The 18751-nt window shown below is 43.7% G+C and overlaps 1 protein-coding gene across 2 annotated transcripts; it reads right to left on the minus strand.

Annotated features, from left to right (window-relative positions):
* Positions 1–471: 471 nt before the first annotated feature.
* aspnat (aspartate N-acetyltransferase) lies at positions 472–18198 on the minus strand. 2 transcript variants are annotated; one of them, XM_085153902.1, is made up of 4 exons: positions 17534–18198; positions 16125–16289; positions 2813–3165; positions 472–1026 (listed from the first exon to the last, which is right to left on the minus strand). In XM_085153902.1, exons 1-4 carry the CDS (start codon positions 17835–17837, stop codon positions 958–960), a joined length of 891 nt encoding a protein of 296 aa, XP_085010028.1. In that variant the 5' UTR covers positions 17838–18198; the 3' UTR covers positions 472–957. The 2 variants fall into 2 exon arrangements, with proteins under 2 accessions (XP_085010028.1, XP_085010027.1); XM_085153901.1 differs by lacking the exon at positions 472–1026 and having other exon boundaries at positions 1268–3165; positions 17534–18190.
* Positions 18199–18751: the final 553 nt, after the last annotated feature.

An 18751-nucleotide genomic window follows, 5' to 3' on the forward strand; every position in this document is an offset into this window, starting at 1 on the left:
AATGCTCAATGAAAATCTAGCAAATCTTACCAAAGAAGAACACACTTCAAGTCACATTCCTTCAATCCCGCTCCAATTTATGAAAGGATCTACTGCTAATCGACCCCCAGCTGGTGACCGATTAATCTGATTACTTTCCAATTCTGCAAGGCTTTTAGATTCGGATACAGTGGTGAAGGTTTACAAGCACTGGCTTGTGGCTGGTATTAATTTCACGCCCTTGTCATGACAATTAAGAAGGTAAACCATTACTTTAAAAGAAACAAGATAAAATAAAATACAAGTCCATTTTTCCATTGTAATTCATGTGTTAGGAGTTTCTCTCCTAAAAGTTATATTTGCATTCAAAGACACATTTCATGCAAATGGTACAACTTTTTTTCCTTTTTTTTTTCCGAAGAAAGAAACACATATTTGTTTTCTATATGTTTATATCAAAGAAGAAGCTTATTTTCTTTTTTTATATATATATATATATATATATGTAGTATATATATATCAATTCACTTTTTTCTACACTTTTCTAGGGCAGGCACCGTACACACACCGGGTACAGAGGCATGCCACACTTGCATTGCTTTTGCATTCTACAGTTGGTTGGCTGGCAGGCATAATGTCATCCAGGCAGTGCTGCATTTGGTGAGTGTCTGCACCAACTCTGAACACACACACACACACACACACACACAGGCATTTTCTCCCTCACTCTCTGAGTCTTTTGCGTCACACCCATACAACCATACATCATGTGCAACTTAGCTGCAGCCAGTCCAGGCAGCGCCACACTGCCTAGATGACATCAGATCAGGGGGCGGGGGTCTACGGCTGATGCGACAAGCTTCAAATGGAGTAGTAAAAGCAGTGCAGCAAGGCTCCTGTGGCACATGCAGAAAGGGGCCAGGAATGGCTGGAAACTTGAGCAGGATAGGTCAAAGGTCAGCGGAGGGTGCGCAGGGTTCAAATGGAGGGTGCATGGTCTAGCCCAGGGTTGCAGACAGATTCATGAATGGGAGGTAGGAGGGGAAGGAAAGCAAGGCAAGAAGGGCCAGTGCTAAGTTTGTGACAATTACATCTGTATTTTTTTTCTCTTTTTATATATTATGTGCTTTTTTTGTTATGTTTTGCTTTAGGTTGGACTTTTTACAAATGGTTTAATAACATAACTGAGGCTCAGAGTATGGATGGCTGAATCTACTGGTGGTCGTACGCTCAGAGGATGGAGATGGAGAGAGGTGTTATGGGAGAAACTCTGACGTTCGCTACATGAGTTTTTCAGCTGTATACACAATATAAGTACATGGAGGAAAGGAAAACACTAATGCCAATAGATCAGATAAAATAATCAACTGCTGTTTGTGCTCAGTCATGTACTGTAGGTTTGTGAGTATTGCTTGTAGTCTTACTCAAGTTGCTCCCCAATAACCTGGATTAAGCAGGCGGAGTGTAGACTGCAGCTACTTTGTAATTGTCGTAGTTTTGACAGTAAAATTTGCATATTTAAATGAAGTTTGTTTCCTCTTCAAAGTTATAAAATTACTAATCATCAGTTAAACACTGAACTGTATCCAAAGTGTTAGAATTTACCTTGATTCAATCAGTAAACAATTTTAAAAGTACACAAAGAAAGTACTAATGTTTAGCTTCATAATACTTGATTCAGTGAGAAAGGTTCATCGCACACAGCTGAGACTCGGTCTGCTGTCAGACCAGAGCCTCATCAAACGTACACATACACACAGTCACATATTCACAACACACACATAACAAGCTCTGACGTGCAGCTATATCTCATCTCGGGATCTGTCAGTGTAACACACTGCAGCGAGAAAGCGCCACCCTCCTGTCACCGCAACCAGTCAGAGACCCTCCCCACAGCTCCAGTGAGAAAAGGAGGTGATTCATCGATCCGGGAAAGAACATAGAAAAGGGGGGGTTGTTATCCAATCGGACCATCAGTGAGGAGAGTAAAGAGGAAGGTGTGTGTGAGGAAGATGCGCTGTGTTTATTCATGATGCAGGATGCACACAGCACATGTTCCGGTAACCATCCTTGCCATCTCTTCTCTCTCACTGTCGGGGTCAGTAACACACTCTCGCTGTGCTTCAATATGGTGTCTTGGAGAAGTGGCTAAAAGCCGGATCACTCTGTTTGTGTGTCTGTTCACACACCAAATCATTTTTATGAAGGAGAGTGTGTGCTAAAAACTCCCTTAACCCTTTTTTGAGGAATCTGTCTACTCCCCCCCGGTCCATGCATTGCTCTATCCACCCACCCCACATAGAAAACTGCACTCTTGAGCAACTAAACATGATTTTGCTGTGGGGAGGGAAGGTTTGAGGAGAGCAGAGAAACGTAAATGAAAGGGAATGCTGATCAAAATCACATTTTCTTGATGCCAAAGGGGCTGGGGAGGGTGCTGAGATGGGGGTGCCAGTTAGATGTCTTCTGAAAAAAGCCAATTTTTCTCTCCCGCAGGTGAGAGGAAGGATTAAAGATACAAAAAAATAAAAGATTATTAATAAAAGAAACAAACTCTTCTTTAAAATGTCAAAGTATAATACAAAAATCAACAAAAAAAAAGCATAATAGTAGTAAAAACGTTAGTGACTTAAGGGTGAAATAGTAGAAGTGTTAAGTCATACTCAAAGTTATCACTAATGACACAAAATAAATAAAAGCTGTCAGAGGAGAGGACGTGGTCAGGGCTCTCAGGTGAAGGAGGGTCGTTGCTCTCTCTCTCTCTGTCCCTCTCTTTCTCCATCTCCAACTCTCCAGCTCTCCCTCTCCCTGTCACCTCTCACTCCTCACGAAGCTGCAGGCGATAGCGGGTATGGCGGATCTGGAAGAAGAGCCTCTCCAGCGGCGAGCGGCTCATCCCGGGTAGCCTGTAGTCTTCGCTCTGGCCCGTTCTGCGGAAACCCAGCGACTCGTACAGCTTGTGGGCAGCCAGCTTCACGGCCGTCGTGCCGAGGACCACGCCGGCGTAGTTGTTGCGCATTGCGTACTCCAGGACGCGACGACCCAATGCCTTTGCGATGCCTTTGCCGCGGTAGCGAGAGTCCACCGACATCCGCCGCAGCTCAACCGTGTTCTCGTCCTCATGGCCCTGTGCCGCCACAATGCCCACCACACGACCATCGAGCACTGCCACCCAGAAACAGGAACCTAACAGGAGGAAACAGAAAACAAAATCCAGTCTTACTGCAAAAGCAAGAATTATAATAGACATGATTTAGCAGCCTGTTAGCCAAGCTTAGTGTAAACACTGCAAACAGCCAACTGGGATCTCTCCAATGTTAGTGGAGCTGAACCTGCTGAGAGCAGGTGTTTGGTTTTTCTTTATTGTCTAAGTTTCTTAATTTTGAGGGTTTTACTGTCTTTGTGCTAAGCCTGTCAGCCTTCTCATCCTATTAAGCTCACAGCTCCATATTTTTTTTCTTTACTCTGTTAGAATAGTTGTACATTTCAAAATAATCCATTCTTACACCGTGGATCGGCTATCTGCCTCTGTTTGGACCATCTTTCTTCTGATTGGCCACCCATATCAAACTGGAGGTTTGAATAGCAAGCGACCATATTTACTCTCTCTAGGTTGCTAAGAGCAGAAAACAGACTGTCTGAAACTGAGTATTTAGCTGCACATACACTGACCTCATTATTTAACATCACTGTATCCATGTATGAGAGGAAATAATTAACTTGGACATGAAGGTGAAGAACAGGGCCTGTGATGGTGATCTTTTTGTGTTTTTGGATCAATGATAAAGGTGTCTCACAGTCAGCTGCCATGACTTTGATCATATATCAGACCTCTGAAATATCTCTTGCATGGAACACAAAACAAACAGTATAATTGCCTTAAACTATTAAACAGGACATGAAAACTATAACTGGTTGCAAAATAGTTGGATGAGGCAGTTCAGCACCAGGAACTGATCTCAAGATGAACGTCGCGTTGCGTGGCTGTTGTAATGACTTAAGGGCTCTGGGTAGAAAAGCCAAGGATGCAGGGAGCAGCTGAATGAGCAGGTCTGACTGGAACTTAATAACGTTAGCCACTCAGTGAGGACTGCTGATTAAAAGTGCAGGCATGACAGAGCAGTCACTTAAAGCTGACAGCATACTGGAGCAGAGACTCTGATGTCAGATAGCAATTAAAGATGTTTTGGGGCTAAAACACTGTCATGTTACAGATGCTTATACGCTATCAGGGACTTGCTGCATCTCAGGGTTAATCAGACTGATGACAGACAGACAAAAACACTCAACACACGTCCAGGCAGACAAATGAGGTTTGACCGACACAGAAAAATGTCAGCAGACAATGCTCCTCCACCACAGAACCACTAAGAGCCTGAATATCAGCCCGTTTTACCATCAATCTTTATTCCTGCTGCAGTTTGTAAACAGTTCGCTTTGATACAGAGCAATTGTTCCTTTTCCCCTCTGAAACTTTTCAATGATAATAGTTCAGGTTCAGAGGCCAGAAGGATGTGAATCATCCTGAGTGTAATTTAACATTAGTTTAAATGTTTCTGAGGTAGAAACCTTATGCTATTCATAATGTTTTAATGACACTCTTAGCCTTGAAGCTTTGTGACTTTTAAACCCAACATGACAATGCATGTGCATGCCCTTGCAGTAATCTTTCAAAGAAAAAGACTTTCTAAACCTTCTGCTGTGTTGCATAACTGTGGTCAGATAACTAACATCAGCAGCACTTATTTCATGTGCTGGCAGTGTTTCTGTGGTTTTGTACTAAAATGCCATCTGTTTGTGACAGACAAAGTAAATCTGACTGTTCTGTGACCGGCAGAGGCCGACCTGCGGACAGCAAAAATCTGCCTCCATCTGTTCACGAGCTCTGAATCCTAACTCTCTCTCTTTGTCCTTACTCTCACTTTTTATGCCGTTACACACAACATCTCCCTCTTCTCTGTTTGCTGCTCCCTCACGCAGACATGCACACTAAACAGGCGGTGAAATTGACATCATGCATCAGTCCCACGTGTTCGCAAGGATTTGATGGCCCTGCAGGCCTGTGTTAAGCTGATCCAGAGGCTTCTGTTAGCGAGTCAAATGACTGTGGCAACGGGCAGCCCCCAAGTGATCCCCACTCCCCTAGTGCTGACACTATAAGCTGGAAGCCCCTCGAGTTTCCCCAAGTGTGGAGATGTTGCAGCCAAATTGGATTTAATTATCGGATATAGAAACAATGATTTGAACACTTTGCAGACTAGAAGCAATAGATCAGAGATTTTGTCTGCCTCTCTGGAAATGTGGGGCAGATGACTGTGCAGTTTGCTGATATCACAGAATATCACAGGCTATGTTGCCAAAAGTATTTTCTGAACTTGCGTGACATCTCATCCTTAATCTATAGGGTTTAATATGATGTTGGCCCATCCTTTACAGGTATAACAGTTTCAGGTCTTCTGGGAAGTCTTTCCACAAGGGTTAGGAGTGTTTATGGGAATTTTTAACCATTCTTCTATAAGCACATCTGTGAGGTCAAACACTGATTTTGGATGAGAACACATGGCTCACAGTCTCTGTGATTCATCTCAAAGGTACAGTGTTGGGTTGAAGTCAGGACTCTGCTTCATGCACTGGTGTGCAGCTATCTTTTACCAGGAATGGGGCATTCCCAAACTGTTCCTATTGGCATCCTGTCACAGTACCACCACTGAGCTCCTGAGAGTGAGTCATACTTTCAGAAATGTTTGTAGTAGCAGTCTCCATGCCTAGGTGCTTGATTTCATGCACTTGAGCCATGGAAGTGATTGAAACACCTGAAATCAATGATTTGAATGCGTGAGAGAAAACCTTTGGCAATATAGTTTAATCTCTGGTTAATGAAAGTCCTATAACCCTAAAAAAACAGTCAAAGCATTATTTTCTCACTGCCACTTGGATCCGCCAATAAATCTGCATAACAGAGTTTTGGTGGATGATGGTTTAAGGGGCTCATTTGTGCAGCTCACATGCAGAGTTTAAGTGATTTAGTATTAAGTACCATTAGTATTGGATTCATCAGCTACTTTTTAAAGAAGCTTGGAGCTGATTAGTAAACTGTTAGCTCGGTGCTATTTGTCATCTAAGCTCACTTGTTTACAGAAACTAATCTTTTTAGTAAGTCGGTCACATTTGGACGCTACACGGTGAGGATGTGCGTGGATTTCTTCCTGTTTTAGGCTATTGAAGGAAAACGTAGCTCATTAGCAGGGCACATAACAGCTCCATTCACTGCTTTCTAAAGGTTGTGTGTGTGTTATTCCTCTCAGGCATGTTCACAGCCATGATTAGTAATATCTTCCCGTCTATTAGCTTGTTTCTGTTGATCCAGACAATCAACGGTAATTTGAATGACTTCAGTCAGAGGATAAACCAAAATGACTCTTGAGATCTTCTTAGTTTTCCTCTAGTGAGATCAGAAAGCTCCTGGTTTGAACCCTGACTGTATGTAGTTGGTTCTTTCTGGATACTCAAGACATATATGTTACAGGCTCTATTTTCAAAGGAAACTGAGATCCTGCAACATGCTGCAAATTTTTTGATTTTCTATTACTTAGTTGTGATGAGTGAAATTTGCAGTTTTTGGCTCCAAACTGGACACTTCTGAAGCGGTGGCGGGGAGGAGGTCACTGATGAGACTGTTAGCGATGGTGTCACCCTCTAACACAATATATGTGTCTGGCAGAGAGGCCAGATCTGTTAAATATTATTGTTATCATTAATCATTTTATCATCTTTGCAGCATTTGTTAACAAATGAATTTCTTAAATCTGGAGTAAATAAAGTTTTTCTCATGATATTATGGGTTAATCTGTGATCTAGATCAAGTGTATTGAAAAAAGCGCTCTGTGTGTGGTAACATGCGGCTCGTAGTCCGAGGTCCTTCGAATGGTCAGTAAGACTAGAAAAAATGTAAATTCGTCCAGTCCATGTGATCTGAAGTAAAGTGTCTCACAAACAACCGGAGAGATTGTCGTTAAAGCTTAAGTGAAAACAAATGCACGTGACAAACTGCTGAACAACAGTTGGAAATTTAATCAGGGTTGATTACAGTTTGAAGGAAATTCAGTCCAGATGTGTTGATTTAATGACTCAAATGTCTGACATATGTTTGTTTGCAGCTGGTTTAATTAGAACGTGTTATTCAAAGACCAAACAGCTGAGAGGGTACACTGTACACCCGTCCCTTTGACCTCGTCCTCATTGCAGTTTTGCTATGATATGCTGAGGGAAGCCATAGTGAAGCACTCTTTGCTGTATTAAGCTGATCAGAGCTTTGTCTTTACTCGTCAGTACGCGCTCATGTCCTGATAAGTTATCAACTTTGCTGAGTCCTCACCTGACACCCTCACAAGTTTAAAATGTTTTTTGAGTTTTTACGGTACTTTGGGAGTCTCACACAGTTAAACTCACATTGGAAATGATTGAACACAGCAGCAGAATAGATTTTAAATTTGGCATCTGGGCACTGAAATGTTGGAGGTGATGGAGGAGCTTAAAGAACGGGCAGTGAACTGGGGCAGCAGGGGCACTGACCTGTCAGAGGGGAAGATGGGAAATTTCAGCCTGTTCGGTGTGGCTCATTAACTCACCGGGTGTCGTTTGGCATCTGTGACCTGAATCTGCAGGCTACGGCATAACTGAGAGGGCCACCACTATAAATTGGTCATTTTATCCCACAGTGTTACTTTTGTTTACCCCAAACTGTGATCTTTTCGTAAATCTAACCAAGTTTTTCTTCTTCTTTTTTTTGGTCCAGTAAGAAAAATAAAAGTAAAAAAGAAATAAAGACGAAAAATAGAGATGAACCCATGGGGTCCTGCCTGAGAAACTTGCAGCTCGTAACTCCTAAGGTGGACTTTGTGGGTCCAAAAGCTGGACCGTTATCTCTATGCAGCCAGTCTTGGCTGGTGTATTAAAGGACAGCTTGTTCGTAAAAGGAAGATCCAATCCTATCTGAAAAACTGGTACAAGATGAGAACATGTTGGAAACTTCGCAGTTTAAACAGACAATTTGGGAAACGTGTCCTGATGACCTGAGGAGTGTGGCGTGTACGTATGCACAAAGCAGTGCAGCCTGATTTGACTGCCCGCCTTGGAGGCTTTGTTTTTTAGTGCTTGTTAGCAAATCTAAGCATGCATAGTAATTACACTAAGATGGAAACACACTCCTGTGTGTGAGCAGGGTAGTAAAGCCTCTCAGAGCTTCTAGCATGGCTTTACTTTACACCCATGGTGGCTTTCTTTTAAGACAGGATGATGGCGAGCTCTCTGAGTCAAAGACTTTCCCTGTCTTAGAGTTTGGAAGGGTCATCATAAAAATATTTGAAGGCAATAGTTAACTAAAGCTGTAAATATCTGTCTTCTACACGCTTCCACTTTTCTGCTAAATATGATAAATAACAATTAATTTAGTCTTTCAAGGTATCCCGAGTTAGAAAGAGGGAGTGAGTGAAGGAGGAACTCGCTTTGAGAAAAGCGTTAAGCTCTCTGATGCTCCCGCAGCTGTTTAAGAGTGGAGCGGTACTACAGTGTACCGCCTATGTTTTGGTGTGTGAGTGTGTGTGTGTAACTGGAAGGTTGTATGAATGAGGTTACTCAGTCAGAAAAAGGAGTTAGTCAAAGAGAGCAAAGAGGAACAAAAACAAGAAGAAGTCATTCAGCTGTCCTGTGTGAAAGACGCAGCAGCAGAGGAGGAGGAGGAGGAAGGCGAGCATCTGAGTTAACAGTAAAAGCGATGAGACTGAAAGGATCCATTATTGCTGCTAGGGCATACAAACGCAAAGGAGGGGGTCTGCCATTATTACAGGGGGTGGGGGGCACGGAGAATACAGATGATGTCAAGATAAGAAATAGATTGAGCAGAGAGTGAAGGGCGAGAAAGGGAGGAAGAGCTCTGAGTTGTGGAAATCTTTCTCTCACAAGTAAGAATCTGATTACTGCATTCTTAATGCGGCGGATCTAATTTCTCTCAGTAGCTCAGTAGATATTAATAATCCTCCATGCATGCGCGTGGGAGTGTTAGATACTGGCTGATGCTGTGATATGAACCCTCCATTAAATTTTAAAAATTACACACATACCTACAAATTACATGAGCACATAGACAGGAATAGGCTTTATTGTGTGCAAGAAGATTGTCCTGGAGGCCTAATATGGTAAGGGCTCCGTCTAGACGCTGCCTCGCTCTGCTGGAGCTCACTCCTCTGTGAAGCGAACACCGTATTAACGCTTTTTGGGCGAAAGATCGGCGGCGGCTTGGATTTGGGCGTGTTTGCTAATTGTTTAGGCTTCTAGTGACCAAAGCATTTCTTTCTATTTCCCTGCAGAAGGCGTCTCATTGCTGCAGGGAACATTAAAGTCAATTTAAGCAACAGTGATTTATGGCTTTGGATTGAAAGTGTCGTATCGCTGCACGATTAATCCGGCCCCTCCAGACATTACATTTCGCGTTTCTGTGGGGAATGAGATCTCCCTGTGGTATTCATAAGGTGCTTTATCAGACTGTGTTATACGATTATTTTTCTTCCCGACAGTTCTGGTCACATTCTGTCACTTGTAGTGCTAAAAAACCCACACATATGTTGCGCTTTGTTCCACTGGGCACATTAGCATATGTGGTTAACCCGTTAAAGCCCGAATCATGAAATAAGCGCCAGAAACTACATTTTTTGAAAATGACAAATTAAAAAATATTAATGAATCATTAATTTGCACATATGAGTTTCAATTTGTAGCATTTTGCATTATGTTTATATGGTTGGGGGGGGGGGACCAAGTTATTTTGTATATATAAAAATCCCTTAATACTGTTTTATTTTCACTTTAAAGCAAAAAGACTTAAGGCGGAGTCTCTGTAATGCGCTCACACACAGATACACTGTACTCCTCAGGTCAGAGTGCATGCTGGGAATATGGATTAACCTGTCACGCACAACCCCACACGTCAGCAGTATCTTCCTTGGCCACGGGCGACGAATGCTGAGAAGAGATGACTGTCACACAAAGGACACGGTTTCCAGATGTGCGCGTGAGCACTCATCAATGCAAAGCAGACTGATGCGCCTACGTGTGTGCTGTCACGCTTTATGAGCACACACTCAGAGGAACTCATTACGCACGCCCGACTGTTCGTCTTGCCGCCTGCCTGTCCGCCAGCACGTTTCCATGTTGTTTGTACGCAAGCGTGCGAGTACGCGTCCTTTTTCTTGCACACAGCGCTTTAATGTGTACGTGGCATCCATCAGCGTACAGCTGCTGCTCCGACTGCCCTCTCTCTCTATCTCTCTCTGGTTTGATTCTCGGGGTCAAAGGTCACCCGTGTGGGCTTCACGACCGAATGCAAAATGTTAATCTAACCTAGAGGTGGGCGATTAATCTTCCTGTCCGAGGGGCCACGTAAGAATCTGGGACTGTTGAACTCAATAAGCTGAAATCAGTTCTGCTCAATATAATCATTTTTATCTCTTTTTAATGTTATTGGAGCTCAAACCTATTACATCTACATTTATTGCTCCTTTATAAATCGCGACCCTTAAACTGCAGACTCAGTCTTAATCTTCATGCACGTAGTCTCTCGCCTATTGATAACAGGCTCCTCTGTAATGAGCGAGTCAAGACAGCGAGAAAATATACAATGCGAGAACTAATGAAGCCGCTGACACGCCATCTAGTCTCTCTGACGAGCACCTTTGTTCGCAATTGATTTAAGCAGAATGTAAGACAAAGGCCGGAGATAGCGAGACTGCAATCTATTATTAATGATGGGATCGACTTCCTCAAAACACTGAACCGACAAGTGGCAGATGCTCACGTGTTTTCAGCGTGCAGGAAAAATTAAAAGACAAGCGTGCATTCTGCAGGTGATATGCGTCCAGCAGAGCCTTTAAAGGAATCGTGCTTATGATGGTACTTAAAACTGAAGCATGTCCTAGTACTTAATCAGATATATATTATATTTTTTAAGTAATGTGTTATTTATGTGGGCACAAACCCTCAAACTGGTAAAGGAAGGTGTAAGTTTAAGGACATCCAGCTCCAACATTAAAAGTACCAGCAAGGCTTTGAGGTGGTTTCTAAGATGTGCTGAAAATATTTTGAACCTGGGACAAAATATGTGCATAAAAGCAGTCTGAGCCCCACTCAGCTGATTATAAAATCAGAGCAGCACCAGCTCTGAGGGCAAAGAGTTTTCATGTCTGCTGCTTCTTCTGGAGCACAGACATAACAGCGTGCCACCTGCACCACTGAAGGCCAAAGAGGTGTTTGCGTATTTTCAACAAGTCAAATATGGACTTTTCTAAGCGACGTTTCCCCGGTGTTGACTCGAGACATGAAAAAGCATTCACTTGTGGCAGAGATCAAATGGAATACAAGGTTGTATTAGCTTTTTTTCTGCTGTGGAAATTGTATTAATTTTTCTTTGTTTAGGTGGAGAAAAGTCTAGTTTTTAAGTTGTGAAGCAAACCTGGACGTGTGCAGTCTGAGAACAGCAGTCACACAGTGATGTAAAGGAATCAACGTGTTTTGTGATCCGATTCGCTGCTCGCTCCTCTCTTTTTTCACTTTCATTTCCCGGTCCCAGCAGAGTACTGCTTCTCCCCAAGCCTTGTTATGCTTGAGGCCTCTTCCTTGGAAAAAGGGAGTTCTTCCTCCCCACTGTTGCCAAGTCCATCCTCATAGAGGACTGTAGTGTTGTTGAGGTTTTCTCCCTAATATTAGGTCTCAGTCAAACAAACTTAGGGACTGATAAACTGTTTACTGTAGCCAGTAAAGAGTGTTTTTCATTTCCCTTCATGACCAAAGACATTACTTTGTGTCTGCCAGAAGTCTAGATAACCCAGCTGTTCCACCACACCTGCCCCCCTTCAGCACAGATGAAAAAAAAGGAAAAGGAGGAGTGATACAGGTGCAAGGGTGAAAAAAAAATCCCAGAAAGATTAAGGAATAGTAGAGGGAAGCATCCAAAGAAGCTCATTAATCTAAGACATCTCAGCTGATGTGCATGAAATATCCCATAGAGGTTCCTTTGTGTGTCGCAGTTTCATTTTGGGCCACAACTGGACATGATAATCACAACATGGGCTGGACAGACACAGTTTTCTGATACGCTTCGGTTTAAAATAAAATACATGTCGCTCATACTCTTCTCAAGTGTGATACCAGTCAACAAAAACACTCCTGTTGTGGATGCAGACTGTGCAGACTACAGTAACAACCAGCTGAGCCCAAATTTATTGGGAATTTTAAAGTGATAAGGAAGCTAAACTGAAATTTGTGAAGAGCTGCGTTTGGTCCAGAGGCCATGATTGTGACACATCTGGTCTATCTGCTGGCCAGCAAGCCCTAGATTTATCTTCCCTCCCCCCACACATAAAGTAAATGCTATACTTTACAACACCCCTCCCTCAGATGCCCCGTTTTCTCACCTCTTTCCTTCACACACTCTCTCTTATACTCTGTCTCCCTCATTCTGTCGTTCAGTCCTAAAATAAGGACGAGTACTGGCAGAGGAAGCTGCGCCCTCACCTGCAACCGAATGAGCTCAAACCGCCCCCATCCCTCTTCCACACACATGCATAAATGTATAGACACACACATACAGGGCTACAATGAGATGAGCAGGTATTTTAACGTCCGCTGCCTTGATGAGACCCTGCAGTGATCATGACGCCTCATTAAACAGCCGCTATTAATGAGTGGGTATCTCGCCTCACCAGGGAGTTTGGTTCAGTGTCGGCTCACACCCTCATTTCATTACTCTTGCTTTTTAGGCTGTAAGTGGCTTTAGGATGACCTAAAGTGACACATCAAGTAAGGACTAAAGAGGGGATAAATTATCCGACTGCTGCCGGGACTTTTTTAATTACTCCAAAAAGAAGTCTTTTAGTATGCTTTGACTTTGGGTTTGAGCAGTAAAAAGGCTTAATAATGGCAGCTGTCTAAATAAATAAATAAATGTGGGTGAATTCCCAGATGATTAAACATGCAACTATTTTGCTGGTAATACCTGAAATGAGTAAAGAAAATCAACAGCCTATTTATGCAAGATAATTCACAATTTTATTGGGGGGGGGGGGGTATATTGGTTGGGTCTGACTATTGAGGGGGGGTCATAACGCCCCTGACCTTGGGGCAGCTGTTTTTCCTGATTTGCTATATAAATAAAACTGAATAGAGGACACAGATTAAAATTTACATTACTTCACAGGGTTTGTTGAGTACTTTTAAATGCTGTTTTTATTTAAGCTTATGAACATTATTGTGTGTTTGAGTGCAAATCAGATCATTTTTGAAATAATCGATCAATCAATTTAATTTCAATTAAGTGGCATTTTTGTACCAGATCTGTCCAGGGTGTACCCCGCCTCTCATCTATAACAGCTGGGTAAGATAGCCCACCACAACCAACTGAATTGGATGGATTGATTGAAATAAGCCTCTCTTTATTTGAGACACATGTACGTATTTATCCTCTCAACCATTGTTAGCTCGATTTACTTCACAACCTGTCTGCCTGCTCACACACACAGCATTACAGGTCTAATGAAAGCAGTGACAGCTGGCCTTAAGAGGCTGCAGAGTGAGTGATCACAGGAAGTGAGAGTATGAATTAGTGTAGTTGTGCCATGTGGAGAGGGATATGTGTCTTCAGTCGGGAATCGCTTTTCTTTTATTTACTCTGTGGTGATTTTGTGCTTATTGGAGTTTATTCCTTTTATATTTAATTTCAGTGTCACGAAGAACTCCGTGTCTTCCTGTGTTTGGCTCTATCTTTCTTCTAAAGCAGCACATCTCATACATCCCCATCGTTCAAGGTGAAAAAGAAAACAAGCATTATGAAATTCAAAGTTGAGTTTCAAACTATTTGACCTCCCACATTCAGTAAACAGCAGCACAGAGAAGCCTCGAGCACCAGACACACACTCAACATTGTATCACTTCCTATTTGAAGTCCTCGAAGACACACACACCTTATTAAACACAAAAGTCCTTATCTCATCTCTCGCAAACTCTTAAACGCTCCCTGTCAGACCCACCCACACAGACACAGCTAACTCGTTAGCTACTTGGCTCATGTAGAGAGCTACAGTCCACAGAGTTGATGTTTGCATGGTTGTCAAGTAAACCTCAAAGATGAACTCGTGTTATTTATCTTGTGATTTATTCTTTTGCTATTATCTGCTGCTAACAAGCTAAAATATGGCATGATCATGTTCTTTTTTGGTTTTAGACACTTTGATTATCTTATTGAAACTTTCCTTATAGGACCCAGTAGGTTGATTTGACAGTTTATTGTACAAGTCCTTCTGAAATTCAGGGATGATAGCAATATAGGTGTTCAATAAGAAATATAGTAATAATAACAATAACTAACCTGTTTGGGTTTTTTTTTCATTATTCTCATTTTGTACCAGGGAAAAAAATAAATTATTATGTTTGTTTTTTTTACTTAAATGTCTGGGGTTTTTCATCCCTTAATCACAGTTTTTAAATATTTAAGCAGCAGCAAATGAAATGCAACAGATAAATATGTGCCATCAGAAAATGTCATTATGTGCTTATAGGGTCATAGCTGTCAACAAATCAACACCATGTTTGGCCAACGTTGCATTAAAGAGGGCTAATTACTGTTACACATACAGTGGGCTGTGTGCATGCTCATGTTTACTCTTAAACTCTCTTAAAGTAGCTTTGCATTATTCACAGTTTAATATAATCCTTATTTATCTTATACTTAACCTTGGTGCAGTCCCTCAGTGCACCCTCTCCCTTTAAGCCAGCTTTCTTTTCATTGGCTGCTCCTCACAAACAGGTTTGAACAGCAAGTCGGTGGGCTTTTGTGCTCACAGCCAGAACTGTGACCCTGAGATGACCATATTAGGAATATCCCCTCTCTATGATGTCATAAGAAGCCAAAGAGTGCAAATAATAAAAACTATGCAGGCTTCCTTAAATTAATACACATCCAGTTTTCATTAAGCAGTAAAGTGTGTGTTTGCATTAGAGCCCGTTCCTCTTAGAAAGAAGCTGACTTATATGATCTGTTTTCAGGGCCTTTAAGTTCAACAAGTTCCCCGTTATTGGCCAAATGTTTCCTCCTCTATATAACCACGCCCCTACGTGCCATGCCATTCTGTACACACTTTAAACAAAGCACCACAGTGACGTCAGCGGTGCCTCTCCATCAGGACCGCGTGCTGGTACCCAGGTGTTCATCCCCGTGGGCCCATTCAGAGTGCACGGATATAATCATTAGCATTGTCCAAGAGCAGTGGTGCCTGACCCCATCTAAACCATCACAGCCCTGCAGCAATAATGGGAATGCTAAATTGCATTTGTGTATGCACTGGATTACCAAGCCAAAGGGCACAATGTCAGACAGAAGCAGACAATGGTGGGGGGGCAATTGATGAACACCTGCTTTTTATATTTGCCACGTGGTCTGGGTTAGCAGGGAATAAATGTGTCCAAGAAGTTAACAAGGCAGGGGAATGTGTGAAAAAAAGTGTGTCACAGGTGTACGTGGCTGTCCGTCGCTGCTGTCCGGAGTTAAACTCCCGAGGAGAATGAATAGTCAGAGATGACACCAGAGGTGGATTGAGTTTTCCAATTAGAAGCTTTAGTGGAGGAAATGAGCCTTGCCGACACCGAGTGTACTGCAGAAAGTGTATCAGCAGTCTCCTCTGCACGATCAATAGCCCTGTGATGCCACCCCCACCCGCCCCACCCTTTACCCCCCGCCCCCTACCTCAGTGTCCAAGCAGAGCCCAGAGAGGAAGCAGAGTGGGGGAAGGAGTGGAGACAGAGATATGGGAGGAGGGGTGGGAAAGCAGGGAGACGACCTGCATATTTGATGATTTGCCTCTGCATCGCCTGAAGACTCTTAGACACAGCTGTGTTTAAAAAGAGCGTTTTTGTTTTTTTTTGTCTTGTTAAAAGTTACAGGCCCAAACTTTTCAGTGCACCAATGCATTTTTTTTTCACCCACTAACTGCGTGCTGGTGATGGTGGAGCACTGGGAACTGACAAAACCACACACATTTTGTGTGTGTGTGTGCGTGTGTGTGTGTGTGTGTGAAAACAGTGATGTGTTCCCTGCCTCTTACCTGTGGGTTTCATGTAATATGCATCTATGTCAGCCATGTCCGTGTGCAGAGCACAGTCCAGATAGTTCTGGATAACTTTCCTGCTGTAGTAGTAGCGCGCACCCATGAGAATGAGGGGTGCACAGCAGGTCAGCGTGAGGGATTTGGTCATGTAAAAGCACATTACTATGGAGAAATGGAAGAAAAATAAACAAAACCTGTCAGAAGAGAAAATCACATGTTTGATTTTTGCCGGACCGTACACACACATACACAACAAGACATCTGTAAGCATTAATATCAGGAACAGCTGAATCAAATATTTGGATAATTTTTCACACAAACCCGCGTTCATCAGACATTTTCTGGGAGACAAAAGTTAACAGAACGACAGAGTTTGTTCTGCCAGAGGAGAGCGTGTTAGTGCTGGATTCATCCAACCAGTGCAGTCCATGTTGGGAGTTATTAGTAAGATGTAACGCTGGGGGGCGCAAAGGGAAACAGAAGCAAGCAGGATGGATGCTGCGCGTAGCATGTTGCGTGCCATGCAGTAACCTAGTTGCTACTTTGTTCGCTCATTTGCACTCCAGGTGGAGCGAAACAGAAAGCGCTAAAATGCGCGGGGTAGTAAGCTTCCGCTCAGACGAGGTTTTCAGTATTCAGGATCAAATTTGGTTGGAAGGATCGAGCCAAATATCCAAACAACAAAATTAATTGGCGGGAAGGGGGGTATGTGAAGCACATTTCATGCGATTTTTTAGTCTTTAATGTGCGTAACGGTACAGGTTGTGACGCAAGACGCGTTTACCTAAACCGGCAACATCAACAAAAAGCCAAACGAGATGTGGCGCATTGACTGCTGTGTAGGGGCGGAGGTGGTGGTGGTGACGAGGAGGCGACTGGGGGGGAGTGCGTGCGTGCGTGTTCATGTGTGTTTGTGTGTATTTGGCGGCGCGGCGGGGGAGTGCCTTTTGGGTACGTGCGCGCACCCTTTGGGCCAATCCTCAAATTCATTCAGTCATTCATTGAAGCGCCGGCATGTCATCACATCGGTTAAACACATGCACCATGCCGCCTGCCATGCCTTTTGTTGGCGTGTGGGAGCAGCGTGCCCGGTGTGGCACAGTGTGAGGCGGCGGCTGCTGCTGCTGCAGCAACAGCCTTTTTCTCAACTTAACTGCACATCGCCCACAGAGCCACGACAACAAAGAAGCATCAGATTTCTGCATGATTTTGAAGGCAAGTTCCTCAAAGGAATCGCTTCAGGGCGCAGACCTAATAAAAAACGCGCAACAGCGACCTTTACCTGCGCACATGAATCCATGTTAGAGGTTACATTTGAAGTTTTTGAGATGCGTATGACCAGGAAAAAAAAGTTGGTCTGAAACACACATAAGCTGCACGGCACACGGGAGTGTGAGGGTACTTACTTGTCAGAAGAACGTATAAAAACTGGGTCTTGGGCTGCTGCCAGAGCCCCCTAAAAGCTGTGTTGGGTATCCTCTCCATAATACCCTCGTAAAAGATGCGGCGTACCTCCTCTTGATCCCCGCGCTCAAACTCGCGGATAAAAACCACGTCTTTCCTCACATCCTTGGCCTCGGCGGGGTTCAGAGGCGTGCTGGACGGAGGAGAGCTCCACAGGATCGACTCTTTTTTGGTCCCATGTATAGCATCGTGTTCATCCGCAACAATTTTAGTCTCGCAAACCATTTTGGGAGACGAACAATGCATGCAACTGGCCGCAAGAAGAAGAAGGAAAAAAAGTGCAGTTCGGAGAGAGGGAGGGGGAAAAAGAGTGGGTAGTAATGATAGTGGGGGAAAAAATGGATGATTCGTGAGATTTTCTTAAAAAACAGCGAAACGATGGAGGGGGGGTAAGACGAAAGGGGGATGTTCTGCTGCAACCCTGAGCGTTTCCGAAGACCAAGACTTGCCGGTGTAAATCGAGCGGTATTTATAAGCGAGCAGGGCGGGTAGATTCGGGTTCACGGGGTTGGGGTGGTCCTCCGGCTGCACAGATTGGTAGAGGCAGTGCGCTGTTAGATGCTGATGGACGAGGGAGGAGGGAGGCTCGCTCATTCCCTCCGCATCTGAGCAGGCTTATGTATGTGTGCCAGAGAAGTGTGTATTTTGAGAAAGTGGGCCCGCGACGAGGAGGGGAGGGGGTGCGATGGCGAGATTGCGTAGAGAGGCTGCTTCTGAGCAGTTCTGTCTTCGTGCTGTCTTACAATGAGGAGGATCCCCGATTTTGTGATATACAGTGGCTGCGAGAGATGCAGCACAAAGGCGCAAGGTAAAGCGGGGGCGATGCTTAAAACAGGAGGAAATCCTAGCAGAGGGGAGAGTGCAGATCAGAGGGAGAGATGGAGGAAATAAAACTCCTGTGGGATTTATGAAGTTAAAGGGCGACTGTAGCCGCTTAAAGTAATAAATCTGTGGCAAAAAATGAAAGACTCTTAAGCCAATCGGCTGGCGTCACCGTTGCTGTTGCGCAGATAGGAGGCTGCTGTGATAATAAAGGGATGGGGAAATGCCCTGATGTGATACGGAAGCATCAATATCCTCATAGATTCAACAATAAAGTGTGAAATCAGCTGCCGGTCAGCCTAACGCCCGGCGGCGGTTCTCAGTGGGCTGTGTGCAGC

Source organism: Neolamprologus multifasciatus, chromosome 3, assembly GCF_963576455.1.
Source record: "Neolamprologus multifasciatus chromosome 3, fNeoMul1.2, whole genome shotgun sequence".
NCBI lineage: Eukaryota > Metazoa > Chordata > Actinopteri > Cichliformes > Cichlidae > Neolamprologus > Neolamprologus multifasciatus.

Bases quoted from the DNA above. Each gene is read 5' to 3' on its own strand.
- aspnat (XM_085153902.1), bottom strand. From the start codon at position 17,837: ATGCATTGTTCGTCTCCCAAAATGGTTTGCGAGACTAAAATTGTTGCG. The intron at 16,290-17,533 runs GTAAGTACCCTC...ATTTCTCCATAG, and splicing joins TTTATACGTTCTTCTGACAA to TAATGTGCTTTTACATGACC. The intron at 1,027-2,812 runs CTTCGTGAGGAG...TGCCTTGCTTTC, and splicing joins ATACCCGCTATCGCCTGCAG to CTTCCCCTCCTACCTCCCAT.